This window comes from Chelonia mydas, chromosome 18 (assembly GCF_015237465.2).
Source record: "Chelonia mydas isolate rCheMyd1 chromosome 18, rCheMyd1.pri.v2, whole genome shotgun sequence".
Lineage (NCBI taxonomy): Eukaryota > Metazoa > Chordata > Testudines > Cheloniidae > Chelonia > Chelonia mydas.
This window is the reverse complement of record NC_051258.2, coordinates 21,292,703-21,316,918: the sequence shown is the minus strand read 5'-3', so window position 1 is coordinate 21,316,918 and position 24,216 is coordinate 21,292,703. Positions and strand designations below refer to the sequence as shown.

Genomic DNA, 24,216 nt, shown 5'->3' with positions numbered 1-24,216 from the left:
CTCTGCTCCCTGTGTGACCCGAGCCCAGGATCAGCCCTTTAAGGGCGTGAGCGGCAATGGGTCGCTAAGGTGAGTCTGGTTTGGAGTTTCCAGGAGGCCTCTTTGTGCCGGGCTGTTTCCCTTACACCCCTCTCGGGCCCCAGACACGGGTATGGTCTAGTTCTTGCGCTGCGGCGAGAGGCTCTTAGGAGATGTGGTCCAGCCCTGGGCCGTCGTGACAGCAGGTGGAATGGGTGTGCTGGGCAGGACGTCGCCGGTCCGTCGCTGACCATACCAAGCGCGTTCCCTTTGCTGCATTGCTGTGTGACAGACACCACAGCGTCTTAGCCAGTGGGAGATGGGTCAGCATCAGCATCAGGCCTGGGAACCAACACCTGTTCTACAAAAACTTCCGGCATCTCTGTGGGCCTTCCCCGCTGAGCCTGTTATGTACAGCCTGCAAATCCTCCTCAGTGACTGGTAGCAGAGGATTTAATGCAGGATGTGATGCCACAGGCTGACTTCAGCGGGTCCTTGCAGTGCCTGGGGGAGATGTACCAGGTGTGGTCACAAGAGGTCCCCAGAAAAGCAGCAGACTAGGCCCATTGTGTTCTAGCACCCAGGGCTTTTGCAGGAAGGAATGCAGGGTGGTTTCTCCTGCACTGCGGTGTGATGCACAGAGAACTGGACCCTGATGCACACAACGGCTTGCCCAGAACCCAGGGCCCAGCAGTGATGTTCCAGCTCTGGCCATGGTGTGCACAGAGTTTGCTTCTGTCTTGTTTTTAGAGAGGACTCTGGGACGCTGCTGTAGCCACTTTAAGGTTCCAGACCTCTCCCCACAGCCTTACCCTGGCCGCAGCTCGTGCCACATCCCTGCGGATCTTACTGGGACCTGCACCTGGGTCACAAGCACCATCTGTCCCAGCCTGCAGTGACTGGTGTGTATGCTGAGGGGACCCTGTGGTAATATCCACATCAGAGCAGTGCAGGGACTGGTTCTGCTGTGCCTGCAGACCCGTACCAGGGCTGGCACTCCAGGTTTTCTCCATCAGCAAACGTGGCTTCTTTACAGAGTGTCGATTGCCTCTAGGTGGCAGGAGACAGTCACGGAGGCAACTGAAGAGCGACCGAGACAAGCCTCTGCCCCCTCTGCTGGCAAGAGTTGGGGGGAACATTGAGGTAAGCCGTCATCAGCGTGACTGCCATGGGGGCAGAGCCCGGGCCCGGGCCAGCCTTACCCCGTGGGGGCGCTTGGCCTGATTCGTACTTGTATCGTCCATTCGCATCTGTTCAGACTGGCTCTGGCTAAACCCTGCTGCGGGGCACGTGACGCTCAGAGGTGCCCCGTGCTCTCGCAGGGCTGTGCTAATGGCCGTGCTCTCTGCAGGTGCTCGGATTCAATGCCCGGCAGCGCAAGGCCTTCCTGAACGCTATCATGCGGTGGGGCATGCCGCCCCAGGACGCGTTCAACTCACACTGGCTGGTCCGAGACCTTCGCGGGAAAAGCGAGAAGGAGTTTAGGTAAAGGCTCCCTGGACGGACACAGCCGGCTCCGGGCCCTGGGCTCCGGTTGGTTGCTTTCTGCCATTTGCACTGGACTCTCTCGAGTGTGCAATACAAGTAAGCACTCGAGAGAATCTCGGCTGCGCTGGGGGGGCCTTTGCATTGCCCGGTGTGTGGAGCCTGGCAAGTGCCCTCGATAAGTGCTTTATAACTGAACCCTTGGATATACCGGGCCACAGCTCCCGTAAACGGGCCCAGCTCCATTAACTTCAGTGGAGTTTCGCCCAGAGTCATTCTCTCGGCAGGCCGGACCCTTGGTGAGCGCGAGAGGCAGAAGGTCTCGCATAGGACATGGCAGTCAGTTAAAAGCAGCAGTCGGCTCTGGAGAAATGAAGAAAAGGCTTCCCAATCAGAGCTCTGCCCCAAAGAGCTGCAAAGCCCCCAGCATGGTCACTGCCCAGGCTCTGTGTCAGTGGAGGGGACCCCAGGCTTGGAGAGGCCATCAGTCCTTGCCTATCTCGACAGGTTTCCTAGGCAACTGCATCATTTAGGTTGTAAGCTCGTCAGGATGGACACTGCCTTATTATGTGTGTGTACAGTGCTCCGCGCAACGGAGACTATTGCTACTGTGCTACAAGTAAATAATTACACTTCACACCCGGAGAGACATTGACCCACAGTGTGAAAATGAAAGGCGAAGAAAACGAATGGTTCCCTATAAATACACACTGCTTCTCTCCCCCTGAGATTCCGGTCAGGAGTGAGAGCTGCAGGCACTCGGCAAGTGGAGAAGGGTCCAGGGCACCTCAGTCAGACTGAACTCTTCCTTTCATTTCCAGGGCTTATGTCTCTTTGTTTATGAGACATTTATGTGAGCCTGGAGCAGATGGTGCTGAAACCTTTGCGGATGGCGTTCCCCGAGAAGGGCTGTCGCGCCAGCACGTGTTGACGAGGATAGGAGTTATGTCACTAGTAAGGAAGAAGGTGGGTGAGTAAAATTTGGACTGTGGCATTGCAGGTATGTTCTGGGCTCCTTTGAATGTTGCTGACTCTGCTGAATGGCTTCTGGCCAGTGATCCACTGAATATGCCTCTAAGAACTGAATGTAGAGTACACGGGGCTCTATGGAAACACCCCCTCTTATTAAAATAACAGCGCAGGCTGCCTGCCAAGCCCTATGGGTCCTTGATCTCTGACCGCCCAGTCTGACCTCCTGTATATCACAGGCCAGAAAACAACCCCCACTGATTCCTGCATCCAGCCCAACACCTATGGCTGATCCAGAGCATATCGTTGAGCAAGACACCTGCTTTTGATGTTGGGCCCTGAGTCAGCTAGATATTTAATCACCTGCCAAACTTGAAGCATGTGAGTGGTTCTGCTGAAGCCACTGGAACAACTTGTGTTTAAAATTAGACATGTGCGTAAGTATCTAACTGAACTGGGTCTTCGGAGATGCCAAGTGATGGAGAACTTTCCACATCCCATGGTTAAAAAACAATTGGTTGGGATTTGGGTGAAGGTTCTGATTTTATCTGTACTACTTGCCCCCAACCTTCAAATCATTCTGAGAAGAGATCACGCTGAGAATGGAATTGGTCCTGACATCAAACTGGGAAATGGGAACATGTCAGAGTGAGAGACCTCAGTTCATGCGGTGTCTTTAGCGACACGGGCTGCTCAACTGCCCAGGAAGGGTGGGAAAATGCAGTGTAGGAAAAACAACCTAGAGCAACGTGAAGTGCACGGGGTGTGCGGGAGAGAACTTGTGACATGAAAGGGGAAGAGAACAGCAAGGTCAGATATGTCAGGGGAAAAAGTAAAGGTAAAGCAAGAAGCTTTCAAGTGGAGGCATGGACTCTGATCAGTCTGTGTGTGTTCAGGCTTCTGGTGACATCTGTCTCACCCCAGGCATGCACACGGGCTATCATTAGGCATTAGCATGGTCACTCGTTTGCACAGCCACGTCCGTGCTAGTAACTGAATACCTTCTCTTTCCAGAGGTGTCTCCTGCAGAGTAAATGCAGGGAACAGTAGGTGAGAAGCAAAGTTTGGGGGAGCTTGGGGGGCTCCTGAGCTCCGCTTCTGCATGTGCAGGGCCCCCTGCTAGCTCACCTGGTAGAGCTGTTGCCTCTCATTCCCGAGCCTGGAATGCAGCAAAATGCAGAGCGGCCGTGCTGGTCTGGACACTGGATAGGCAACTGTGCTGGCCAGTCAGATCTGCTCAAATATCTGGCTGCTGGATGGCAAACGCAACAAAGCCCACTGTGAGCTTGTTCTCACCTGGACACTGATGGCCACGCAGTCTGTGAGGCTATGAAATGCTGGCGACACTTCTCTGATTGGCAGCTCTGCTGTCTGACTGTGTTTTACAAACTAACCGGGTGTGTTGTTCGTTATTGTATCTGTGCGTCAGGTTCAGGAGTTTGAACATGTCAATGGGAAGTACAGCACCCCTGATCTGATCCCGGAGGGGCCGGAGGGGAAAAAATCCAGCGAGGTTGTCTCTTCTGATCCAAACACCCCTGTCCCAGCCAGCCCAGCACATACGCAGACTGGGCCAGTGGCCCAGCCAGGTAAATGTGACGACAAGCTGCTTCATTGAGAGCATAATCCTGGATCCAGAAACTGCTGAGAAAGCAAGATGCGCCCAAGTTTCCAAAAGTGGTTGGAGTTGTTCAGATGCCCACCTTGAGAGGCCTTAAAAGGGCCTGGGAACCCCAGAAAGCAGGCTGTCACCCTCTCAAACCAGGGCCCTGCAGGGTGTTTGAAGCTGGGCACCCAAAATCACAAGTTGCTTTTGAGAATCTTGGCCACAGTGACTGAGATCACAGCATCGATCTGGCTTTTCTCTGATAATGCCCCACAAAGGCGGTCTTCACTGCCGAGTGAGCTCGAGTTCTCTACACTCCAGTTAACTCCTCTTGGGTTAGGCTCTGGCCTGGTCTACACTAGGAACTTACATCGGCAGAGCTACATCTCTTGGGGGGTGAAAAATGCACACCCTTGAGAGAAGTAGCTATGCTGACCTAATGCCTGGTGCAGACAGTGCTATGTCAAGAGAGAAATTCTTCCGTCAACCTAGCTCGTGCCTCTCGGGGAGGTGGATTACCTGCGCTGACGGGAGAAGCCCTCCCGGCGCTGTAGTGAGCGTCTGCCCGGGAAGCCAGGGCCCACAGGGCCAGCTGGGATATACTGGGACTTTTGCTGAGCTCTAACATAGTTACAAGCTGTTCTTTCCCCTCTCAATAACAATGGGAAGTTAACAGTTAGACACAAAGGCTCCATAGTAACTGCATCTATTTCCAAGGTAAGGATGAAATTGCCTATAACCAGCAACATTTGACTTAAAAATAAGCTTCCCACTCATAATCCTAGGAATCGAGTTGGAAAGTTCTATAGAACAACAGAACTTTCCAAAGGGGCTCGACTCCCAAAGGGTTAATCTTACCCGATAGCGCCACGCGAATGGCCCAACTGAGCGCAGTTCACATGGTGTCCTTTTTTGTTGTTGTTTCAGACAAAACAGAAATACAGTTGGGGCTCCAAGAGGAAAAGGAACAATTGGAGCCAAAGCCCAAGAAGCCAGCTGAGAGCCAGGTAGCGGGGAGCTCCTTTCCCCCTTCTTTTCTTGGAGCTTGCACACCCCATTAGTGGCACACGCAGCGTCCCCAGGATACAGCAAAGCTGGGCTGAACCAGCAATTCTTTCTCTGCTTCCCTTGGCCCTGTGTCCCCCAACCTCTTCCTCTGTTGTATTTATAAAGCCTTTCCAGGGCTCCCTGCCCAGCTGGCCGAACCTGCTTGTAGGTCAGACAGAGGGAGTTTACGAGGACCCTTCCCTAGCTGGCCCCAGGGATGAGGTTCTCGCTTCTGCCATCGTCCGAGCCCTTGTCTGTGCTGCCTCCCTGCAGGGGCAGCATATTCTGCTGTCGCAAGAACCTTTGTGTGCTCCAGAGCATGGGGCATTCTGCAGGCTTCTCCACTCTGGGCTACCGCTGTTCACGCAGAAGGGTTTCTGTGGCCATCCCGTCCTCGAGTGTCCTGAGTACTGATCTGATGGCCTCCAGAGTGACCAGTGCTTCATCTGCCCCGTTGCACTGCCCAGAGTCTCTCAGTGCCCCGTGTCTGCACCGTTCTCCCCAGCCCCTGGGGCACTGCAGCGCTGCTCAGGTCAGCTGGCTCTTTGCCCTGAAGCCCATGCTGAGCATTTCCCTGCAGCTCTTGCAACCACCGGCTCCAGGCACCCTGTGCAGCCCACCCCACCGCCCCATTACAGCATTATTTAAAGGCTTCCAGAGCATGCTCTGTGCCGCCCTCCCAGTTGGCTGAGCCCCCTGTGTGAATGAACACAGCGCCCCCTGCCTGGCCCCAGCCCTGACCCTTGCCTTGGGCCCCTACGGGAGTCTTGCTGGCCCTGTCCTTAACCCTGGCCTGGAACCTTTACCAGTCTCAACTCTGACCCTAAACTGGGGAGAGCTACAGGTCTTGTAACCCCAACCTGGGGAACCCTGCCGGCCCCAATCCTGATCCTGGCCAGGGAGCTCTGCTGGCCCTGGCCCTTCACCCCAGTTTTGGGCCAGAAAGTAGCCCCATCTGTATCAGTCCACGTGCCAAGGTAGGAAATGGCAGCCAATCTAATGGCTAAATTGTACAAATCTCACCATGGCACAGCTTGGTTTCCCACAGAGTCCTCTCTCCAAGGGCATTGTTACAGCTTCATGGTACTATTCAAGTAGCTAATTATTTCCTAATCTGTCCCTTTATGTACATACAAACTGAACCCAGTGGGGAAGTCTGTCTGCACAGTGAAGAGATCAGCCTGCAGTTCTGAAAACCCAGGATGGGAATTGTACTGCTCAGCCCTTGTGCTATGTAGCACGTCCTGGTAACACGGTGCTTTGCAAAGGAAGGGTTACGCTCCTGCCTTTCCTCATTGATCACATTTAAAGCACTTTAGTAACGGAGCCACACAGCCCCCGGGTAGTATTAGCCCAGGACTCCTGAGAGGGGAAACTAGGCAGAGAGGTGTCCGCTGTAAATCAGAGCCAGGGCATGGCTGCTGGACCACGCTATGGTCAGGGCTTTCTGGGCAGTTTTGCAGCAACATACCCTGAGCCCTTTGAGCTGGAGTGGCTAATGTGGTGTCCCCACTTGACGTCAAGGGTCCAGCAAGTGCAGAGAAAGCCGAGAATGAAGAAAACCAAGAGAGCTCCAGAAACGAGGAGAAGCCGAGAGACGAGAAACAGGAAGAGAGCGCAAAGGCTGAGCTGTCGCCCGAGCGGCTGCCGGTGAGAGGTGAGGCACCCGCTGCATGCAGAGCATCCGCGAAGTCTGGGGCAGCCCCAGCTGTCACCGCGCCGCTTGAGAGACTGTTTCCTTCCTTGTTCAAGGCCCTGTGCGCATGAATGCCGTATTCCCCCAGCGAGGCTTCATAGCTCATCCTGTAGTTCAAGCTACTCCACCTCAGTGCCCGAAGGTGCAGAGTTCAAATCCTCCCAGCGTTGCATGATAGGGTTGTTACAGTTTTACATAATGGAATTTGTTTGTACCTAGGAAAGTCCATAAAAATACTATATTAAAAGAATGTAAAGATTGTAAAATCAATTACGCGCAAGTTAGGAAATGCCCGTGCAACCTTGATTGGGCCCCCTCGTGAATATGCATTACGATACAGTCTGTAATGACATGATCACATGCTCTTTTCCCCCATAGTTTTTAAGGAACCTTTTTGTATGTAATGTAACTTGTAAAACAGAGCGGCTAATCTCTCTGCAGGTGACATGCACCCCTCTTCCCGAGGCCTGTGCCCTGCTAGATGGGACTTCAGTGTGGCTTAGGGTGAAATTCACCCCTGAGTGAGGGATCAGCACAAGACCTAGGAGCATGTATCTTCACGCATGGGTAGTGCTGGGAGGGCTCTAGTGATGGGCCTAACACTAGAATAAGCTCTCGCAATTTTATTAACATAATTTTTGCATCCATTTACGATCCAAATTGGGGTTTCCCCATCAAACCACCAAACGTTTCCGTTTTGAGGAAAGTGCATTTTCTGACGTGGGTCTACCAGTTGCAATGGGCAGGCAAACAAATACTTTGCGACTTTAAATAAGACCGGCAAATCAGTCCAGAGACATTGGTGGTCATTTCTAAACAGCATTCTGCCCGCTAATGGTCCTGTTTAATTCCTGCAGATGAGGCAATTCAGGCAAAGGAAAAGCCATTGGAAAAGTCAGAATTAAATGCCTGCCAAGGTAAAGGGGAAGACAAAGAGTTCAAGCCAGGTAAGATGCCCATGACCTGAACTGCAACAGAGAACTGATCCAAAATTGTGTGTGTTACGGAGCAGTGCGCATGCACGTGCGTGTGTGTGTGTGCGAGGGGCCGTGTGCCATGTTTCTGTAGCGTGTTTGGCCAGGGAAAGGGGAATAGAAAAGCAGCTCCTGCTATTTCATGTCTGTGTTGTGGTGGCGCCCACAGGCTGTGATCACTGTGCACAGGCCTATAATGAGAAGTGAGATCCAGCCCCAAAGGGCTTAATTATGATGTGCAAGTGCATTTATGGACCATGTTTGCGGCTCGTACACCACACCTTTGTGAGAAGTGGCAGCGCATCCGGGAGCTGTGCACCCTGCTGCTTCTTGCCGACTTTCCATCTGTGGCTTGGATTTACAAGTGGAGACGGGGGCCCAGCAGCATGCAAAGAGTCTGTGCGAGAGCCAGAATGGGCCTCAGGAGGGACTTAGGGTCTTGCTACACTGCAGTTAGACACCCGCAGCTGGCCCAGGTCAGCTGACTCAGGCTCCCTGGGCTGGGGCTACAGTCTGAGCTCTGGGACGCTCCCACCTTGCAGGGTCCTAGAACCGGGCTCCAGCCCAAGCCCAATTGCACTGCAATTAAACGGCCCCTTAGCCCGAGTCAGCTGGCCCGGGCCAGCCACACCCTTAGTGCCCACTGCAGCCACTAGACCACGTTTCCTAGCAGGTGGAGCAATGCCAGTGGCTCAGAATAGCTCGAGTGACGGGCAAGAGAACTGACTCTCCCCTGACACTTCTCCTTATCTCCTTCCTGAGGTGGGTGTAGAGTGCCATACCCAGAGCTGCTTCACCCGTTCCTGGCTCCACCGGCATCTTGGCTGGCGGGCGCTGCTTGTGCTAGCTGGGAGGCCCGGAGGCCGGCTGGTGAGATGCACCTGGGGGTGTTTTGGAGAATGATTTGAGGAGAGAGCTGCTGCAGTTAATGGGGCAATGATGAGAAATAAGCAATTCAGCTCAGCGTGGCAGGGTCATTTGTGCTCGTCTGATGTTACTGTCTTTGATAAGCAGAGGATACCAAGGTGGAAGAGAAGGAGCAGAGTGAGACTCAGCAAAATGGTGAAAAAGAGGAAGAGGAGGATGGGAAGAAGGAGGATAAAAATATGAACTTTAGATTCATGTTCAACATTGCTGATGGTGGCTTTACAGGTAACAGGGTTTGGGGCTGACACAGAGCATCCCAGTCACGTTTAAAGTGTGCTGCGAAAGCTGCCCAAGATTTGCTCAGGTTTTCTGCATATTCAGTTAAAGAGGATTTGAGCCTGACAGTGCTTTAAACTAATGGAATTCCCGTCCCAGAACACAATGCCAGATCTTCGCTCTGTGCTAGAAGTCACTGGCTGCGGGGGAAAGCTAAGCTCAGGGAGCTCTCTTGAGTTCTCTACTGCTTTGGTCTGTGATGCTACTAAAATCATCAGCCTTGTTTATCCCGTGAGTCATTCTCACCTCAGCATTTGCGGCACTGTATACTCAGCTCATATTTTATAAAGTACACCTGAGTGACTAATAAAACTCCACAGAATATTGAAACAGAAAGCACTACAAGAACCAAATCTGCTTTATTCCAGTTAAGCTCACTGTTAACTTTTTGTATTTCACTGGCCTAAGACGCTATACTGGTCAGTTTCATGTTCTCTTTATACTCCCTTTCATTTCCTGGCCTTTGTGACCTTGGTTATACTGGGGTTGCAGATGCTGCAAAGGAATGTTTGAAACATGTTTTTCACTGAAAGCATTCTCTGGTTTAATTCAGGACAGCACGTCCATTCAGATTCATATTTGCAACCCGCCCCATTTTTAATACATACACCCTAAATTTTGAGTCTAAATGGTTTGACCATTTACATAGCTGCATACTTAAAAAGAGCTCCAGTCCCGAGGAGTGATTGCATCACAGGATTTCCTGTCAGTTCCTTTTTTTTGATGTCACAGTTGTCATAGCATCCACTGTAACCATAGTCTGTGCATCCCGTGGCACTGAAGGAATCATTAACGTCAAACCTTATGCCAGCATGGAGTCCCCTGGGCTTCTAGGGGATACTGTGTAGGTCCCTTTCCAAAGTGGGCCCTGGACTAGAGACTTTCTTCGGTAATGAGGTCCACTCTCCAGGTTGAGAGAGAGCCTCCCTCTTCTCTTCATGGCCTGTTCCCAATGCTTAGGGATAGCACCATCAGCCATGTCATTCAATCTATTGCCCACCAGCTGCATGCCGGGGCTTAGAATCCTAGTAGCCATGCCTGAGGAACACAGCTTTTAGCTGTAGTCGTCTAGCATCATAAGTTTTCTGGGGGAGGGGTCTTTCCTCTTTGCTCATTTAAAAGGAAAAATATATCTGTCATTCCTAATGAGCTGGCAGCTTTCTATAGCCAGTGATCTGTCCTTCTTAAAGGGAGCAAAGCTGCTCAGAATAAGAATTTTGCAGATGGGGTGTTTGTGAGACCCGTGATTTGGTTCTAAGGTGTCAATTGACTTCAGTAGAGGATGACATTAGCCAGTGGCTGAAATGGGTCAAAGGCCCAGAGGTTACACACAGCACCAGTGGCCGCAGGCAGGAATACGTCCTCTTGGCTAGTCCTGCCTTGCGTTCTAGCAGCAGGTACGCTCTCGTGCTGCTGGCTGAACGTGGCTCTGCTTTGCCTTCTCAGAGTTGCACACGTTGTGGCAGAACGAGGAGAGAGCTGCCGTCTCCTCGGGCAAGATCTACGACATCTGGCACCGGAGACATGACTACTGGCTGCTGGCGGGAATTGTTACGTATCCTTGAACTTGTAGTGAGAGCCCTTGCCGCGGTTGACAGGGAGGCGACCAGAGAGGCTGGGCCGCCGCGGGGTGATGGGGAGGTGATCAGCATGAGCAAGATCTTTGTCTTCACGTTGCTCTGAAGAGACTCCTCTCCTGAGTGCTGGTCTTGACTCTGACACCGGCTCCCTCTCTGGCCTTGGGCACGTCATTTAACTACCCTGAGTCTTTGTCACCAGGGGACCACAGTAGGAGTGCTGCACCCGTTACCTAGTGCTGTGCTTTGAAGATGACGAGAGCTATTGAAAGGCTGAAAGTGTCACTAAGCGAACTCCCCAGGCTACCCAATGAGATTGCAGTTGGGAATCTGGCTTTTTCCCTTAACACCCCTCCCTGCACCCAGCCATGGCTATGCCCGCTGGCAGGACATCCAGAACGACCCGCGCTACGTGATTCTGAATGAGCCATTCAAGTCGGAGATACACAAGGGGAACTACCTCGAGATGAAGAACAAGTTCCTTGCCCGACGGTTCAAGGTGAGCCTGGAGGGAAGGTGCCCCCCACTGGAGGAGGGCTAGTGGAGCTCTGCCGGAGGGTGGGGAGTGGGCTCCAGTCTCATGCACTGGAGAGAGCCAGGGAGCGGTCTGCAAGGGCGTTAAGCGCCCGGCAGGGGGCCCATGGCACCAGACACAGATTCATAGGGAATGGGCTGCAGACAGCCCCTGACCCTACGTGCTGCTTCTCCTGCATGGAATGGCAATGAACCACTGCAATGAGGCTAGCTCCTTACCTAGGCCAGGGGCCTCTTGTCAGGTATCGGGGTCCCATGGAGTGGGTTCCCCTGGGCTTGTTTTGGGAGCTGAGCATCGTCCCCACTCACTCAGCTCTTACTAAGCTCAGCAAAGGGAACTGCTGTGGCCCTGCGTGACCTTCCATGGGTATAAATCAACTGTCCTCGGCTGCTCAGTGTCTAACGGGGCTGCCTGCCAGATCCCTGCTCTGTAGTCCAAGTGGGAGCGAGTTAAAGCTGTTGCCATCCATTTGCCAGGGGCTGGCCTCTGCGCAGTGAGTCAAGGGGTCTCCACCTAATTCTTAGGCCAGGTGTCTACGCCGCCAGTCAGAGCAGCTGGCACTAACCGTCCGCTCCGTCCAAGCCACAGCCGTGTCTGAGGACTGGCTAGGCCCCGCAGACTGGCCCCCCAGCCTCCACTTTGGTGAGATGGAAAAACCTAAGGGGGAGGGGAAAGTCTGCTCCCCCCTCAGTGGCTGTGGGTGCCCCCGTGTCGGACAAGTGGGGCAGCCAGAGGGCTGGAACGTTGGCTGGAGTAAATCCGCATAGCCAGCGCAGCACCGATTTATCCCCGCCGAGGGTCTGGCCCTGACTCTTCTCTCTTTTCTGGATGTGTCTCAGTTACTGGAGCAGGCCCTGGTGATAGAGGAGCAGCTGCGAAGGGCCGCGTACCTCAACATGAGCCAGGACCCCAATCACCCGGCCATGGCACTGAACGCCCGTCTGGCTGAAGTGGAGTGCCTTGCCGAAAGCCACCAGCATCTCTCCAAAGAGTCCCTGGCTGGGAACAAGCCTGCCAATGCTGTCCTGCACAAAGGTTTGTCGCTGTTGCATAGCCTGCTCCCTCCCTAGCCGGGGCTGAGAGGAGCGCCAGCCGCACGGCTCTCTGGGGCCGAGCCAGAGCCAGCGGGGGCTGCGGTGTTCCCAGCTGACTTGCAGGGGGAGTGGTACCAGCATGGGGCAGAGACACAATAAATCCAACCGGGAGGAAGTGACTGGCTGGTGTTTCTGTCTCACAATGTTCCCGTGTCCTGGCGCTGGCCATGTCCCTCCGACCTTTCCTGACCGCAGGGACCGTGGCCATTTGCTTCCAGGGCAGGAGCAGAGGGGAAATGCAAGTGTGCGGTGGGTCGATTCTCATGGCTCCCAAGGTGCCAAGGGGAGACAGTCTTCCCTGGGCAGAAAAGACGTGGCTTAGACCTGAAACGAGCCCTGCTTGTGACACTCAGCAACACCCGCCTAATGTGGGGCCACTCGCCAGGTGGGGGTGTCTGGGGAGCCCTGGTTGCGTATCCCCCTGGTGTCCCCAGGGATTGCATGGCACCCCTAAGCCTAGGGAGACCGAGATAGCAGAGAAGTGAGGTGTTCTCAGCCTGTGTCCATACAGATGTGTGCACAGAGGCACCCTGGCACAGAGGCTCCGATCGGAAGATCCCAGTGGCCACACTGTGTGTGTGGTTGAGGTCACCATCCTGAACCTGAGTGTTGCTTTGCAGCCGTTCCCACTGGCAGGTATAGAAGTGTTTACTCGCACGGCTTATTAAACAGCCCCAGAGCGGCACCCAGTGCCCCATTTGAATCTGGTGCGTTGATCTGGAGCAGATCTTGCCTAGCACAGGGTGTCGTGAGGGTATTTTGATCCCCACCCAGCCAGGGTAACCAGGAACGTGCTTTTCACCCGCTTACAAATGTGCAGGTGCTCAGGAGACACGGTGCCGTGTCTGGCTGGTCGGGACTGAAGCCCAGAGTTAACAGATGAACAGCCCCAGGCCTAGATGAGTCAGTCTGATGGAGACTGAGTTTAGAACCAAGAGACCAGCAGAGGCTCCAGCAGGTCCCCACCTAGCCAGTCGTGTGTGCAGAGCCCAGGTCTGTTCAGGTTTTGTGTGCTGTGCCTGGCACCAAGCCTTGACAGACTCCCACTGCCGATTGTAACAGACTGATTATACCAAGTCGATTTACAGGCGTGGGATCCGTTTATAGCGCTCTAACAGAGTTGTCAATGGGACAAAGCTGCTGTTGCAGTCCAGGGACTTTGAGGACCAGTGTCTCCTGGCAGCAGTGCCCATGGAGACACTTGCTTCTCCTCTGGAGGTACATGGTTGAAGCAAAGCCTTGCTCTACGGCAATGGCAAAAAACCCTGCAGGGCTTCCACCCCCAAATCCTCCCTTCATTTTCCTGACTGCCCAAGGACAGGATCTTACCTCCCCAGCAGTCGGACTCCTCTGAACCATTACAGGATGGGGTTAAAGTGTTCAGGGATACTGGCCCAGACAGTCCAGAAGTGATGGTACAAGCAGGTGATGTTCCCTTCCTGTTCCAAACCACCCCCCAGGAACAGAACATGCGTCTCCTCCCCACGTCTGGCTCTTTCAGCAGGGTCTCCCTTTCTCTGCCCCTGTTCTCTCTAGCTGGAGGGTCCCACCCAGCACTCTAGTGGAGTTAACAAGGCATGGGACTCCTTGCCTGAGGAGGTTTTGAAGGCTAGGACCATAACAGGGTTTAAGAGAGAACTGGATAATTTCATGGAGGTTAAGTCCATTAATGGCTATTAGCCAGGATGGGTAAGGAACGGTGTTCCTAGCCTGTTTGTCAGAGGGTGGAGATGGATGGCAGGAGAGAGATCACTAGATCATTACCTGTGAGGTTCACTCCCTCTGGGGCACCTGGCCCTAGCCACTGTCAGTAGACAGGATACTGGGCTGGGTGGACCTTTGGTCTGACTCAGGCTGGCCATTCTTATGTTCTTACGTTTACCCAGCAGATCTGAGCAAGGCTTTAGCTCCTGCTAACAGGGTGGGTCAGTGTAAGAGCCCTCCATCCCTTGGCAGGGCCATGGAGCCTGCCAGCCTGATGCAGGCTGCCCCGGGTGATAACAGCTTAGCAGCTCTGCTGATTCATGAGCTGTCAATGAGGAAACAGTCACTTGCGTAAACTGCAGCCAATTGTGCTGGAGCTAGGACCACTGGAGACTGGTGAGGAGTGCGCTTGGGCAAAGGACGGAGCAGGTGCTGCTCCCTGGTGCTACATAAGGGCGCCTGGCCGGAGACTGACACAGTCCATGCCGGAATTTGGTGTGCAAATGTGAGAGTAGAGAGGGCAGAATGTAGCTTGTTTGCCAGACAGAAAACAGCTGTTCTGGGGGGCTCCGAGCAGCAGCTCGCTGTCCAGCACCCTCACTGTCCTAGTCTTCAGATCCCAGCCAAGGGCCGTTACCGTAACATCCCATGGGAGCAAATCAACACTTTGATGGGTGACACGGATCTGAGCTGTGGATGGGGAAACGCTGGAAAGGTTCTGCCATTTAAAAGGACACAAGAAAAATACAAGTAGCCAAGTATGGGCAGAACATGAACACGAGGCTGGCAGCGGCCCCCAGATATGCAATTACCTGTTTGCTGCCGTGTGCTTGGAGAGCCATGCGGGAAGGCAGGCGGCTGATGAGAGAGCTGCTCTCCCTTGGGCGAGGAGGGGGCAGGGCGTGGAATTAGACGGGCACACGGTTTACAGCATTGCTGCGGCACGTGGCTTCAGGCAGGTGCACGGTCTGTTGTGACGGCTGCTCCGGTGTGGCTAGAGGGGCCCAGAGCTTGGGGGATTCTGACGTCAGCTGGGATTGAGGGGGATGGTTCAGGGGTGGAATTAGGAGGGCACAAAGTGTGTGGAAGTCACTTCCTTTCGGCACAGAAGTGTGCGGTGAAGGAGGTGCAGGCATTCGGCACGTGTGGAGAACAACACCCCCGTACGCCCACTCAACTTCAAATCCGTGTCCCTCTCTGCAAAGGTTTCAGAGTAACAGCCGTGTTAGTCTGTATTCGTAAAAAGAAAAGGAGGACTTGTGGCACCTTAGAGACTAACCAGTTTATTTGAGCATGAGCTTTCGTGAGCTACAGCTCACTTCATCGGATGCATAGCATATCGTGGAAACTGCAGAAGACATTATATACACACAGAGACCATGAAACAAAACTTCCTCCCACCCCACTCTCCTGCTGGTAACAGCTTATCTAAAGTGATCATCAAGTAGAGCCATTTCCAGCACAAATCCAGGTTTTCTCACCCTTTCCCCCCCCCCCCCCACACATACAAACCAGCAGGAGAGTGAGTTTGTGTGTGTGTGGGGGGGGGGGGGGGGAAGGGTGAGAAAACCTGGATTTGTGCTGGAAATGGCTCTACTTGAGGATCACTTTAGATAAGCTGTTACCAACAGGAGAGTGGGGTGGGAGGAAGTTTTGTTTCATGGTCTCTGTGTGTATATAATGTCTTCTTCAGTTTCCACGATATGCTATGCATCCGATGAAGTGAGCTGTAGCTCACGAAAGCTCATGCTCAAATAAACTGGTTAGTCTCTAAGGTGCCACAAGTACTCCTTTCCTCTCTGCAAACTATCTCTGAGCCCCACCAGCTGTCCCAGTGCAGCTCCCGTGTCTCCTCTCCTCCAGTGTCCAGGACGTGTCACCGTGTTTTCACCCCCCACGTAACCCCACTGGAATCAGTTTGTCCCTTCTGCTCCCTCCCCAGGATCCCCCCGCTCAGCGTGGGAGAGCAGGTTTCCTAGCTACACTGGGTGTAATCCGTGTGTCTGTGTTGCAGTTCTGAACCAGCTCGAGGAGCTGCTGAGTGACATGAAGGCAGATGTGACCCGCTTGCCCTCCATGCTCTCCAGGATACCACCAGTCGCCGCTCGCCTGCAGATGTCTGAACGGAGCATCCTGAGTCGTCTCACTAACCGAGGAGGGGACCCCACGGTCCAGCAGGTCAGAGAGAGCTGAAAATAAACACGGGGCCTGGGCCGCACAAGCCTCCAGCAGCTTGGGCTGTCTGGCTTGTGCTAGTGGAATTGTTCAGTCTGGTGACCGGCCTGGAGAGTCCCTTGCAAAGCGTCTCTGTATGGTGCAGTGTTAGGGAGTTAGTCGGCAGAGGATGGATCCATTGACCTAACAGGCCTTTTCCATCTCCAACTTCTGCGTGCCGTGTCCTGCGTTCCTTATGTAGGCCAAACGTCTCCGCCTCCCACGCTCAGCACGGTGGTGTCTGAGCAACGCTCTCTTTGGAGACCCCCGGGGCATTTTGCCTGAGTAGAAGTGGAGCAGGTAGCCTGGGACGTGTCCCGGTCACGCCAGTGCGTGGCGAGCAGGGAGAGCAGGGCTGGTTGTCTGGAGAGCACCATAGCCGTTATTTCTCCTGTTTCTCCAGGGCTCCTTCGCGTCCTCCCAGCTCTACAACAACAACTTTGGGCCCAACTTCCGGGGTCCTGGACCAGGTGGGATTGTCAACTACAGTCAGATGCCGCTGGGACCTTACGTGACCGGTAGGTTGAGATTTCTAGCAGCCTCTTTCTCTAACTGCAGAAATTAAAGTGGCAAATTTCACTGGGCCACAAGCAAAGCCAAAGACCACTGGGCAAGCAAGATGTTTTCTCTCTTATCAATAGATATTTAGCCGTTTCCAAGATTTTCCTCTGCAGTTCTTATTCCCACCTGAGGTAAGGCCATGCTTATTACTATCTGCTAAACGTATCGTATTGTCCCATCTCTCAGGCACTGCCTAGTAACGTGATTAACTCTAAGTGTCAGCAAATCACGAGGTGGAATGAGCTACTAAATCCACAATGTTCAGGGGCGTATAGTTAGTGTTGTCTCCTTGAATGGTGGTAGCCCTGCTGTCTCCTCCACAGGCCCCTAGTCACATGCTGCTGGGCAAGTCATTCCTCCAGGCAGTCAGCTCTGGGGGTGGTCCCCAGAGAGCAGCTGTAACTGGTGCAGTCGCTGCGGAGATGCTGGAGTGAAATGATGGGTCCTCTCTTGGGTTCTGACCCACCCTCCCATGTCTTTGCACCCACTAATGCCCGTGAGCAGCGGTGCCCGTGCGTTTAGTGAAGCTCTTTGGTTTGACGGGGTCAGATGGGGAGCAGCCTTTCCGTCAGCACCATTCACAAAGTAACATGTGAAGGAACGGGGCTCCGGGGCTCCAGAGCTCCTAGGGCACAGGGCTTGTCGCTCGTGGCACACTACGAAACATCTAGCTCCAGCTCTGTAAGGATAGGGAACATCAACATTCCCCGCAATTCTAAGTGGGTACGGAGAGTGTTTGCAGAGCCTTGAGGCTCGTGTGCCTGTCATTAGGCATCACTGTTTTGGGGGGACTCATCTCAGACCCACCAGTTTGGTTGCTTTGTTGTTTTTTTGGTGACATATCTGGGGAGTGTCCCGTTCTTCTCGTGTGCATAGTTATGCTCATGCTTGCGATGCTAAGTCATGGCTAGCAGGTAATGCCCAGTGTAGTGGCTTCACTGACATCTTTGATTTCTGGAATCTCTGCATTTTGTTCTCTTTGCATAGAATAGTTTTCCCTGTTCTCATGCCATTGCCTCAAATCAAACCTCACATTCCCTTCTGCTCCTGAAGAAAGGAAGTTCCTAGACTGATGAGCCATGTTGCCTTGAGAACATATTGATGTGGATACAGCATGTGTACTTTTGCATGGAACCTGTCTGGTGTCATCCCTTCCAAATTGCAGGTCAGGACTTTGGAAAGCCTAAAGAAGAGCCAGCTCCCAGATAATCCATCCCAAGTTTTACTCTGAGCCCAGTGCCTGCTTGGACTTGAGTTCAGTCAGTGCTGTATTGATGAGGTTGGCATTGCACAAATATCGGAGAAGCTCATCACCAGGATGTGAGCTCCCAGTGCAGAGGGCCCGTCAGTGAGACATGACGTACAGCCAGAACCTTCTCTTTTTCCAGGACTTTGCATCCATTTAAACTTTCCTCCCTCTCCCTTGGTTTGTGTCTTGTCTGAGCTACCAGTTAGGGCATTAACGAACACACCAGTCACAGCAACACAGGAGGCTCTGCCGTCCATTTCTCCCTTGTATTTTTACCGTGGTGGCATTGAACTCACCTTAGATCTCATCTGAAATGCAAAGGAGTCTTCAGCAAATAAGCCCAGCTCTGGGAAAACTCTTACTGCCCCAGGGGATTCGGCATGTCTCTTGGTGCGGTCGTGTCAGAGGGCAATAGGAATCGTCAGTCAACGAGCAGTCTTCAGCCAGGATAATTCACCGCTTTGCAAGGATCATTCGAGTAGGTTTCCTCTCCTCTCCTCCTCCTTGCAGCGCGCTGTGGAATTCTCTCCAAGGTTGCTGGGCTGGGCTGGAAGCCCCTTGTTTTTAGAGGTAGCACTCCGAGGAATGTCTGCACTGCAGCTGGGAGCCCGACTCATGCTAGCCCCGCTTGAACTAGTGCCCATAAACCAGGGGGGCAGACAGTCAGCTCAGGCTCACCCCTGAGTTCAGACCTAGCTGCCGCCCCAGCAGCCATGTTTACACTGCTATGCGCTGGTGTGAGTCTGCCGGGCAGACACACCCAGAGGTGCTGGGAGGCTAGCCCACTCTCAGAGCGCTGCTGGGTCTCACCCGTGAGGCCATTCTTCCGCACCCAGGACTGCCTGGCATTATCCTACTTTGAGCCCAGTCCTGGTCCAAATCAGGAGTTAGCCGCGGGTGTCCCCTTTTCTCTACACAAAGCTCCTGTTCCAGACACAACGGGACAAGCCTCACAGGTGACTGAGGCGATTTTCAGTGTCTTTGTCTGGCAGTTTCCTCCTAGACCCAGGAAATGAGTTCCTGTAAAGTATCCAGTGGCAGGGCAGAGCTCCCTGGCCACGTGACCAGGCCCTGCCAGCCATCATGACTTTATATGAAAATAGAATGAAACCCAACACGTGGTGTCTGGTTCATGATGGTGAGACATGGAAATTACCCATCAGCAATGCCTCCGCTAGCCAAGGGCTGCCAGCGTCGCCTGGAGGCACTTTCCAGTTGATGAGATCCACCCCCCAGAAACGGTTCCCTGCAGTACTAGATCCCTTAAGGTTACATTTCTTAAGAGTGGCTCATCTTATGACATATAATGTCATGTTAGAACTGCCTACGGAGAGCGTCTTCCTTTGCGACCCCCCTGTCGCCCATTCTGCCCATTGGCACAGCCCTGGGTGTTCTGCCCCACGGGTGGCTGAGTTTCCGTGGTGGGCGGCATGGCCCCCTGTGGTCAGTGTGTACACACAGAATCATAGGACGGGAAGGGACCTCGAGAGGTCGTCTAGTCCAGTCCCCTGCACTCCCGGCAGGACGAAGTATTATCTAGACCGTCCCTGACAGGTGTCTGTCTAACCGGCTCTTAAAAATCTCCAGTGATGGAGATTCCACAACCGCCCTAGACAACTCATTCCAGTGCTTAACTTCCAGTTAGGAAGTTTTGCCTAATGTCCAACCTAAACTGCCCGTGCTGCAATTTAAGGCCACATGCAGGGAGCAAAGCGGCTCCAGGGACGGAAAGGACTCTCCGGGACAGCTGCCACTTCTGCAAGGTGCTAAATCAGGCTATTTCGGAGAGCGGCTTGTTATTCTCAGTTGTCCTGCCCATTGCCAGCCCCGGGGGCCATTCCCTCAGAGCCTTCACCATTGTGTTCCTTCCCGCTCATAGAGCGCTACATTTTGACTCTTCAGCTCCTGCTTGAGAAGGCTGAGAGTTCACCACGTGCCTCTCTCCCCTCGGCCCAGCCAGCTGCCCGCTCCGGGCCGCTGACAGCAGGTTTGAGAAGCCAGCACGCTGCAAGCATTCCCAGCAGCGAGCTGGAGCGAGCAGTGGAGCCGTGTGCACTGGGCCATAAGCACCTTATTGTGTAAATGTTGCATTTGCCTTGCTGTCGGGTGGTGCTTATTGGTGAACTGAACACGGCCGTGTGTGCACGCGGGTGCTGGGCTAGGGGAATGCAGCTGGTGTGCTTGCTTCTAAGAACGTTTCCTTTAGGTTGGCCAGTGGCCCTGCCTTCTCTGCTCCTTGGGGTCAGTCACGCCCGCTTTGCCGTCACCTTGCACTGCGTTTCCGTGCACATGGTAGCCCACACGACAGGGAGGGGAATGGAAACCAGGTGGCCTGTAACGCATTCACTTTTGTTCTTGCAGCGACACCCAATGGGCCGCCCTCCAGCCACCCCGATAAAAAAGTAGCCGAGTCACTGAAAGATGGTGCAGCCTTGGAACGCAAGGGGAAGCTTGGTGACATCATCTGCATCGAAGACTAACTCTCAGCCCAGTGGGTGTTGGGGCCAGGGGCTGCCTTGCTCACATTTTAAAGTGTTCTTCAAAACAAACCGTCCCCCAGCCCATTTCAAGAACTTCTTAGAAGGGGATTTCATTTCCTTGTACATTTTTTGCACTTTCTTATTGAAGACTTGAAGAGTTTGTCTTGACAATGTTGGCTGAATTATGAAGGGATTATCTAGTAACAGTATTTATGTCTCTGGTTTTATCGACATGTAAAGGGAGACCGTATTGGAAGCTCTGTTTCTAGTCCAGTTACCCTGAGGTGTCAGTTAGGAGCCAGGCTTAATTCTTTTCTGTAGCCTCCTAGGGTCGTTCTATTTTTATGTCCGTTTTGTGTTTGAGCAAATGCATGCACACGTCAAGCCCCTGTCCTGCCGCCAAATGTCCCGTGTATGCGCAGGGAGAATGTGCCCGCTGTCCTGCCAACCCTCCGCAGGCACCAAGGGAGAACACACACGCTGCTGGAGATGCCTGGTATGTCTGTCTCACCAGCAGGGAATGGGTTAAATGAGCTTGTGTTTATATTTCCGGACTGCTCGCAGACTCCTGGCCTGTGTTGAACAGACGAATTGCCTAGCCTGTGCTGACTGAGGGCAGTTTTCTGAGCTAATACGCAGATCTAGCTGGTCTAGCAGACCGCGTGGCATTCAGGGGGTCGAAGCCTTGGGTGGGTTAGGATGTCGTGAGCTACATCCAAGGCAGGTGCTGTAGTTGCCTCCATAGACACTTGTCAGAGAACGTGACAGGTGAACAGTCACCAAGGTCCTTCCCTGAGTGCGGACAGCTGGCACCGGGCTTCACAGGTAACACGCAGCGTGGGGAGCTGGGGATTGCTAGTGTAAGAAGCAGGCGTTTGTTTCTGTGTGGGGTGTGGAGAGCAGGTCGCTGCCTTGCAGGCTGCCAGGTCACTGCACACCCCAAGAAACATTTCTCCCAGGCCGGCGTGAGAGCTGAGTTGCTGACAGCAAAGACCCTGCACTGTTATGTTAGCTGAGGCCTAGTGTCTGCTGTATCCATTTACTGAGCCACAGGGCTGGGGGCGTCCTCCTTACTGGGGCAGAGAATAAAAGGCAGCCCGTCCGCCTTGCCTGCCCCCAGGCCAGTGCCCCGAGATAGCAGCTGTGCTGTCACCTCCTCCTTGGGGGAGCCATTTTGCCCTCTCTAATCTGCCTCTCACTGCACCCGCCTGCGGTGACAGCCCCCCATCGCCGAGGAGGAGCCCCCCGCTTGCCGGCAGAGCTGCTGCTTGGCAAGCACTGGTGTGTGTGGGGGGGACTCTACGCCCAGCCGGACTCTCTTCCTCTCTGCACCTGACATTGCCAGCCCTTTCTTGGCACAGACGCTGATTGGCAGGAGAGGAGCGAGGACAAACGCTGCATCTACCTACCTTGAATTCCCTCATCACTTCATATCCAGCTCTGCTCCAGCCAGAACCTTCTCCTTGGGCTTGGTGGTTCACTGGATTCTGGAGGTTGAACTGGAGCAGAGCGAGGAAGCGCTCGCCCCCCAGAATCATAGAAGATGAGGGTTGGAAGAGACCTCAGGAGGTCATCTAGTCCAACCCCCTGCTCAAAGCAGGACCAGCCCCAACTAAATCATCCCAGCCAGGGCTTTGTCAAGCTGGGCCTTAAAAACCTCTAAGGATGGAGATTCCACCACCTCCCTAGGGAACCCATTCCAGTGCTTCACCACCCTCCTAGTGAAATAGCCCTACTCCCGTGTGGCGTGGTGAGCGATTGCTGGGACAGCGGAAGACATCCAGGCTCTGGGACGGCAATCATCTGTCGATTGTCTCCCCTGGAACATGCAATGCAGAAGGCTGGGGCTGGCTGACTCGCTGGTAGGGTGAGGTTTGTTAATAAGCCAGGTCTCCCTGCACAGTGCGAGCTCCTTGCTAACAGCCCTGCAACAGGGAAAGGCACGTGGCAGGAAGAGCATGGTGCCTGAAAACAGTAGGGCCAGTATTAACTCTGCATCAGTAGCTTTTCACCCCGTCCCCTCCCTCCACAGGGCAAGTTGGCTGCCCCCAGCACAATGTGACACAGGAAAAAGAACGGCTGTCAGTGCTCACTCCCAGATCCTGGCTGACCTGGAACAGGGCTTCTTCAGTCAGGACGGTTAGGGGTACCAGTGTGTCTCCCAGTGAAGGATAATGCAGCATGCACTCCAGAGGTGGCTGCATTTTGGTGGGGATGCATGCCTGTGGGGGGTGAAATGCATTCTGTAATAGCTGGGCAGTCCGCTCCTGAGAGCCAGCCGCTGGGAGCGGACACTGAAGAGAGTTGCAAGCATGGAATGGGGGCAAACAGTAGCCTTGTCTTTGCAGGCAGGCCCCGTTCGAGTGCAGAGGAAGCCAATGCACTATGGCCTGCCACCTTATTTTGTGGCAAGAAGATTTCTAATGAGTGCAAAGGCTTTTAATGGAGGGGAAATTAGCAACTCTCATAGTTCATATCTCTGATGTTTACAGAGCTACCAGTGTTTTCTTCTGTCCAAAGTTTGTTTGTGATGGTTCCCTCCTCAATGGCTAGATTTCCTGTAGCAGTGTTTTGTTTTGGGTAAGATTACTTGGCACTAGGCTGTGTTTGAACCATTTCCGTACCTCCCCCCCACACAAGGAGATGAGCGTTTTAAAAGGCTCTCGCTGCTGGTTATATTAAACTAGCTAAAAATGACCCCCCCCTCCCCACGCTTTTTAACCTGCTTTTTTTCTACTACAAAGTAGACTCCTACCAGTAACTGCAACAGGGAAAGGCACTGATGCCTGGACAGTGGGGCCAGTCTTAACTCCTCCCACCTACCTGGTCATCGACAGAAGGGATTATGCAACAATTCTGAGCAAGTTGAAAAAGCTCCAGTGAAATACAGACTAAGGCAGTGAAGATTTGGGGAACAGACTAGGGAAAACCAGAAGCATTTAAAGCTACTTTGCCTTCATGATTCTTGGTTTGTTATTTTGTGATACTAACTGAACCGTGCTGACCTTTTGTAGGAGCGTTTCTGGCGTCTGTAGCCAACACAAATCACGTTTACTTTGTACTCCGTGTGGATTTGTTTTCGTTTTCTGTGTTTTAATAAATCCTTTAAAAAAAGGAGTCAACAAAAACGTTTCCCAATTATTTTTATTGTTACAGCCGCAGCCTCTGCAGCAGGGTGGAAATGGGCCAATGAAGGGCTGCAGGCAGCTTGGGGGGGGGGGGGGGGCCTTTAGCCCCCGTGGGTCACTTGAGAGCGCAGGAGGTAGCTCTGACACGATCAGCACAGGAAGAGCAGGACACTGTTCTGCCCCCCCCTTTCAGCGCTCTGTCAGCACGGTCCGGGGAGTTTCCGCCTCCAGGAGACAGCAAGCCCCCTCGGAGGGGGTACATGCACGCACAGGCTCTGGCTTTCCCTCCCCAGGGCTGAGAGCTGCTGAAATTCCCTTCCGCCAAAGGCTCAGCACACGTGGTTTCTGAAACGCACATTAGCAGAAACACAGGCCCCCTACTCTCCGCTCCGAGACAACTGAGCACTTGGGTTTCAGGCTGAAGGAGCTGAAGTATTGCCATGGCCTGGAAAGCCACTGGGCGCAGGGGGAGCTGAGCTTGAGCAAGGCCTGTAGCCGCTGAGCCACACCGGGCTGGCAGCAGGGGTTTCTGCAGCCTCAGTGCTGAGAGGGGTGATGGCTGCTTCCCCCCTGGGGACATCACGTCTTGCTTGAAACAGGCAGCCACAGGAACCAACGGGGGACCTGCAGCGCTAGGCTGGGCTTGGAGCATGAGGGAAGCTATATGATTGGCCCC

At 53.6% G+C, this 24,216-nt stretch overlaps 1 protein-coding gene across 6 annotated transcripts in view; it reads left to right on the top strand.

The window, feature by feature from the left end:
• The window catches only part of CHD5 (chromodomain helicase DNA binding protein 5), an 82,760-nt gene extending 60,925 nt beyond the window's left edge, over positions 1-21,835 (top strand). For 4 of the 6 annotated variants that reach the window (XM_043531798.1, XM_043531796.1, XM_043531797.1 and 1 more), the window contains 14 exons: positions 1,073-1,161; positions 1,370-1,503; positions 2,325-2,469; positions 3,902-4,061; positions 5,006-5,085; positions 6,650-6,782; positions 7,679-7,768; positions 8,807-8,947; positions 10,445-10,553; positions 10,942-11,074; positions 11,950-12,145; positions 15,923-16,086; positions 16,526-16,640; positions 20,294-21,835. In XM_043531798.1, coding sequence (XP_043387733.1) covers positions 1,073-1,161; positions 1,370-1,503; positions 2,325-2,469; positions 3,902-4,061; positions 5,006-5,085; positions 6,650-6,782; positions 7,679-7,768; positions 8,807-8,947; positions 10,445-10,553; positions 10,942-11,074; positions 11,950-12,145; positions 15,923-16,086; positions 16,526-16,640; positions 20,294-20,412 — 1,808 coding nt within the window. In that variant the 3' untranslated portion in view covers positions 20,413-21,835. Of the gene's footprint in view, positions 1-1,072; positions 1,162-1,369; positions 1,504-2,324; positions 2,470-3,901; positions 4,062-5,005; positions 5,086-6,649; positions 6,783-7,678; positions 7,769-8,806; positions 8,948-10,444; positions 10,554-10,941; positions 11,075-11,949; positions 12,146-15,922; positions 16,087-16,525; positions 16,641-16,763; positions 16,815-20,293 lie in introns of all 6 variants that reach the window. The other 2 variants (XM_043531800.1, XM_037881231.2) reach the window with 2 other exon arrangements.
• Positions 21,836-24,216: the final 2,381 nt, after the last annotated feature.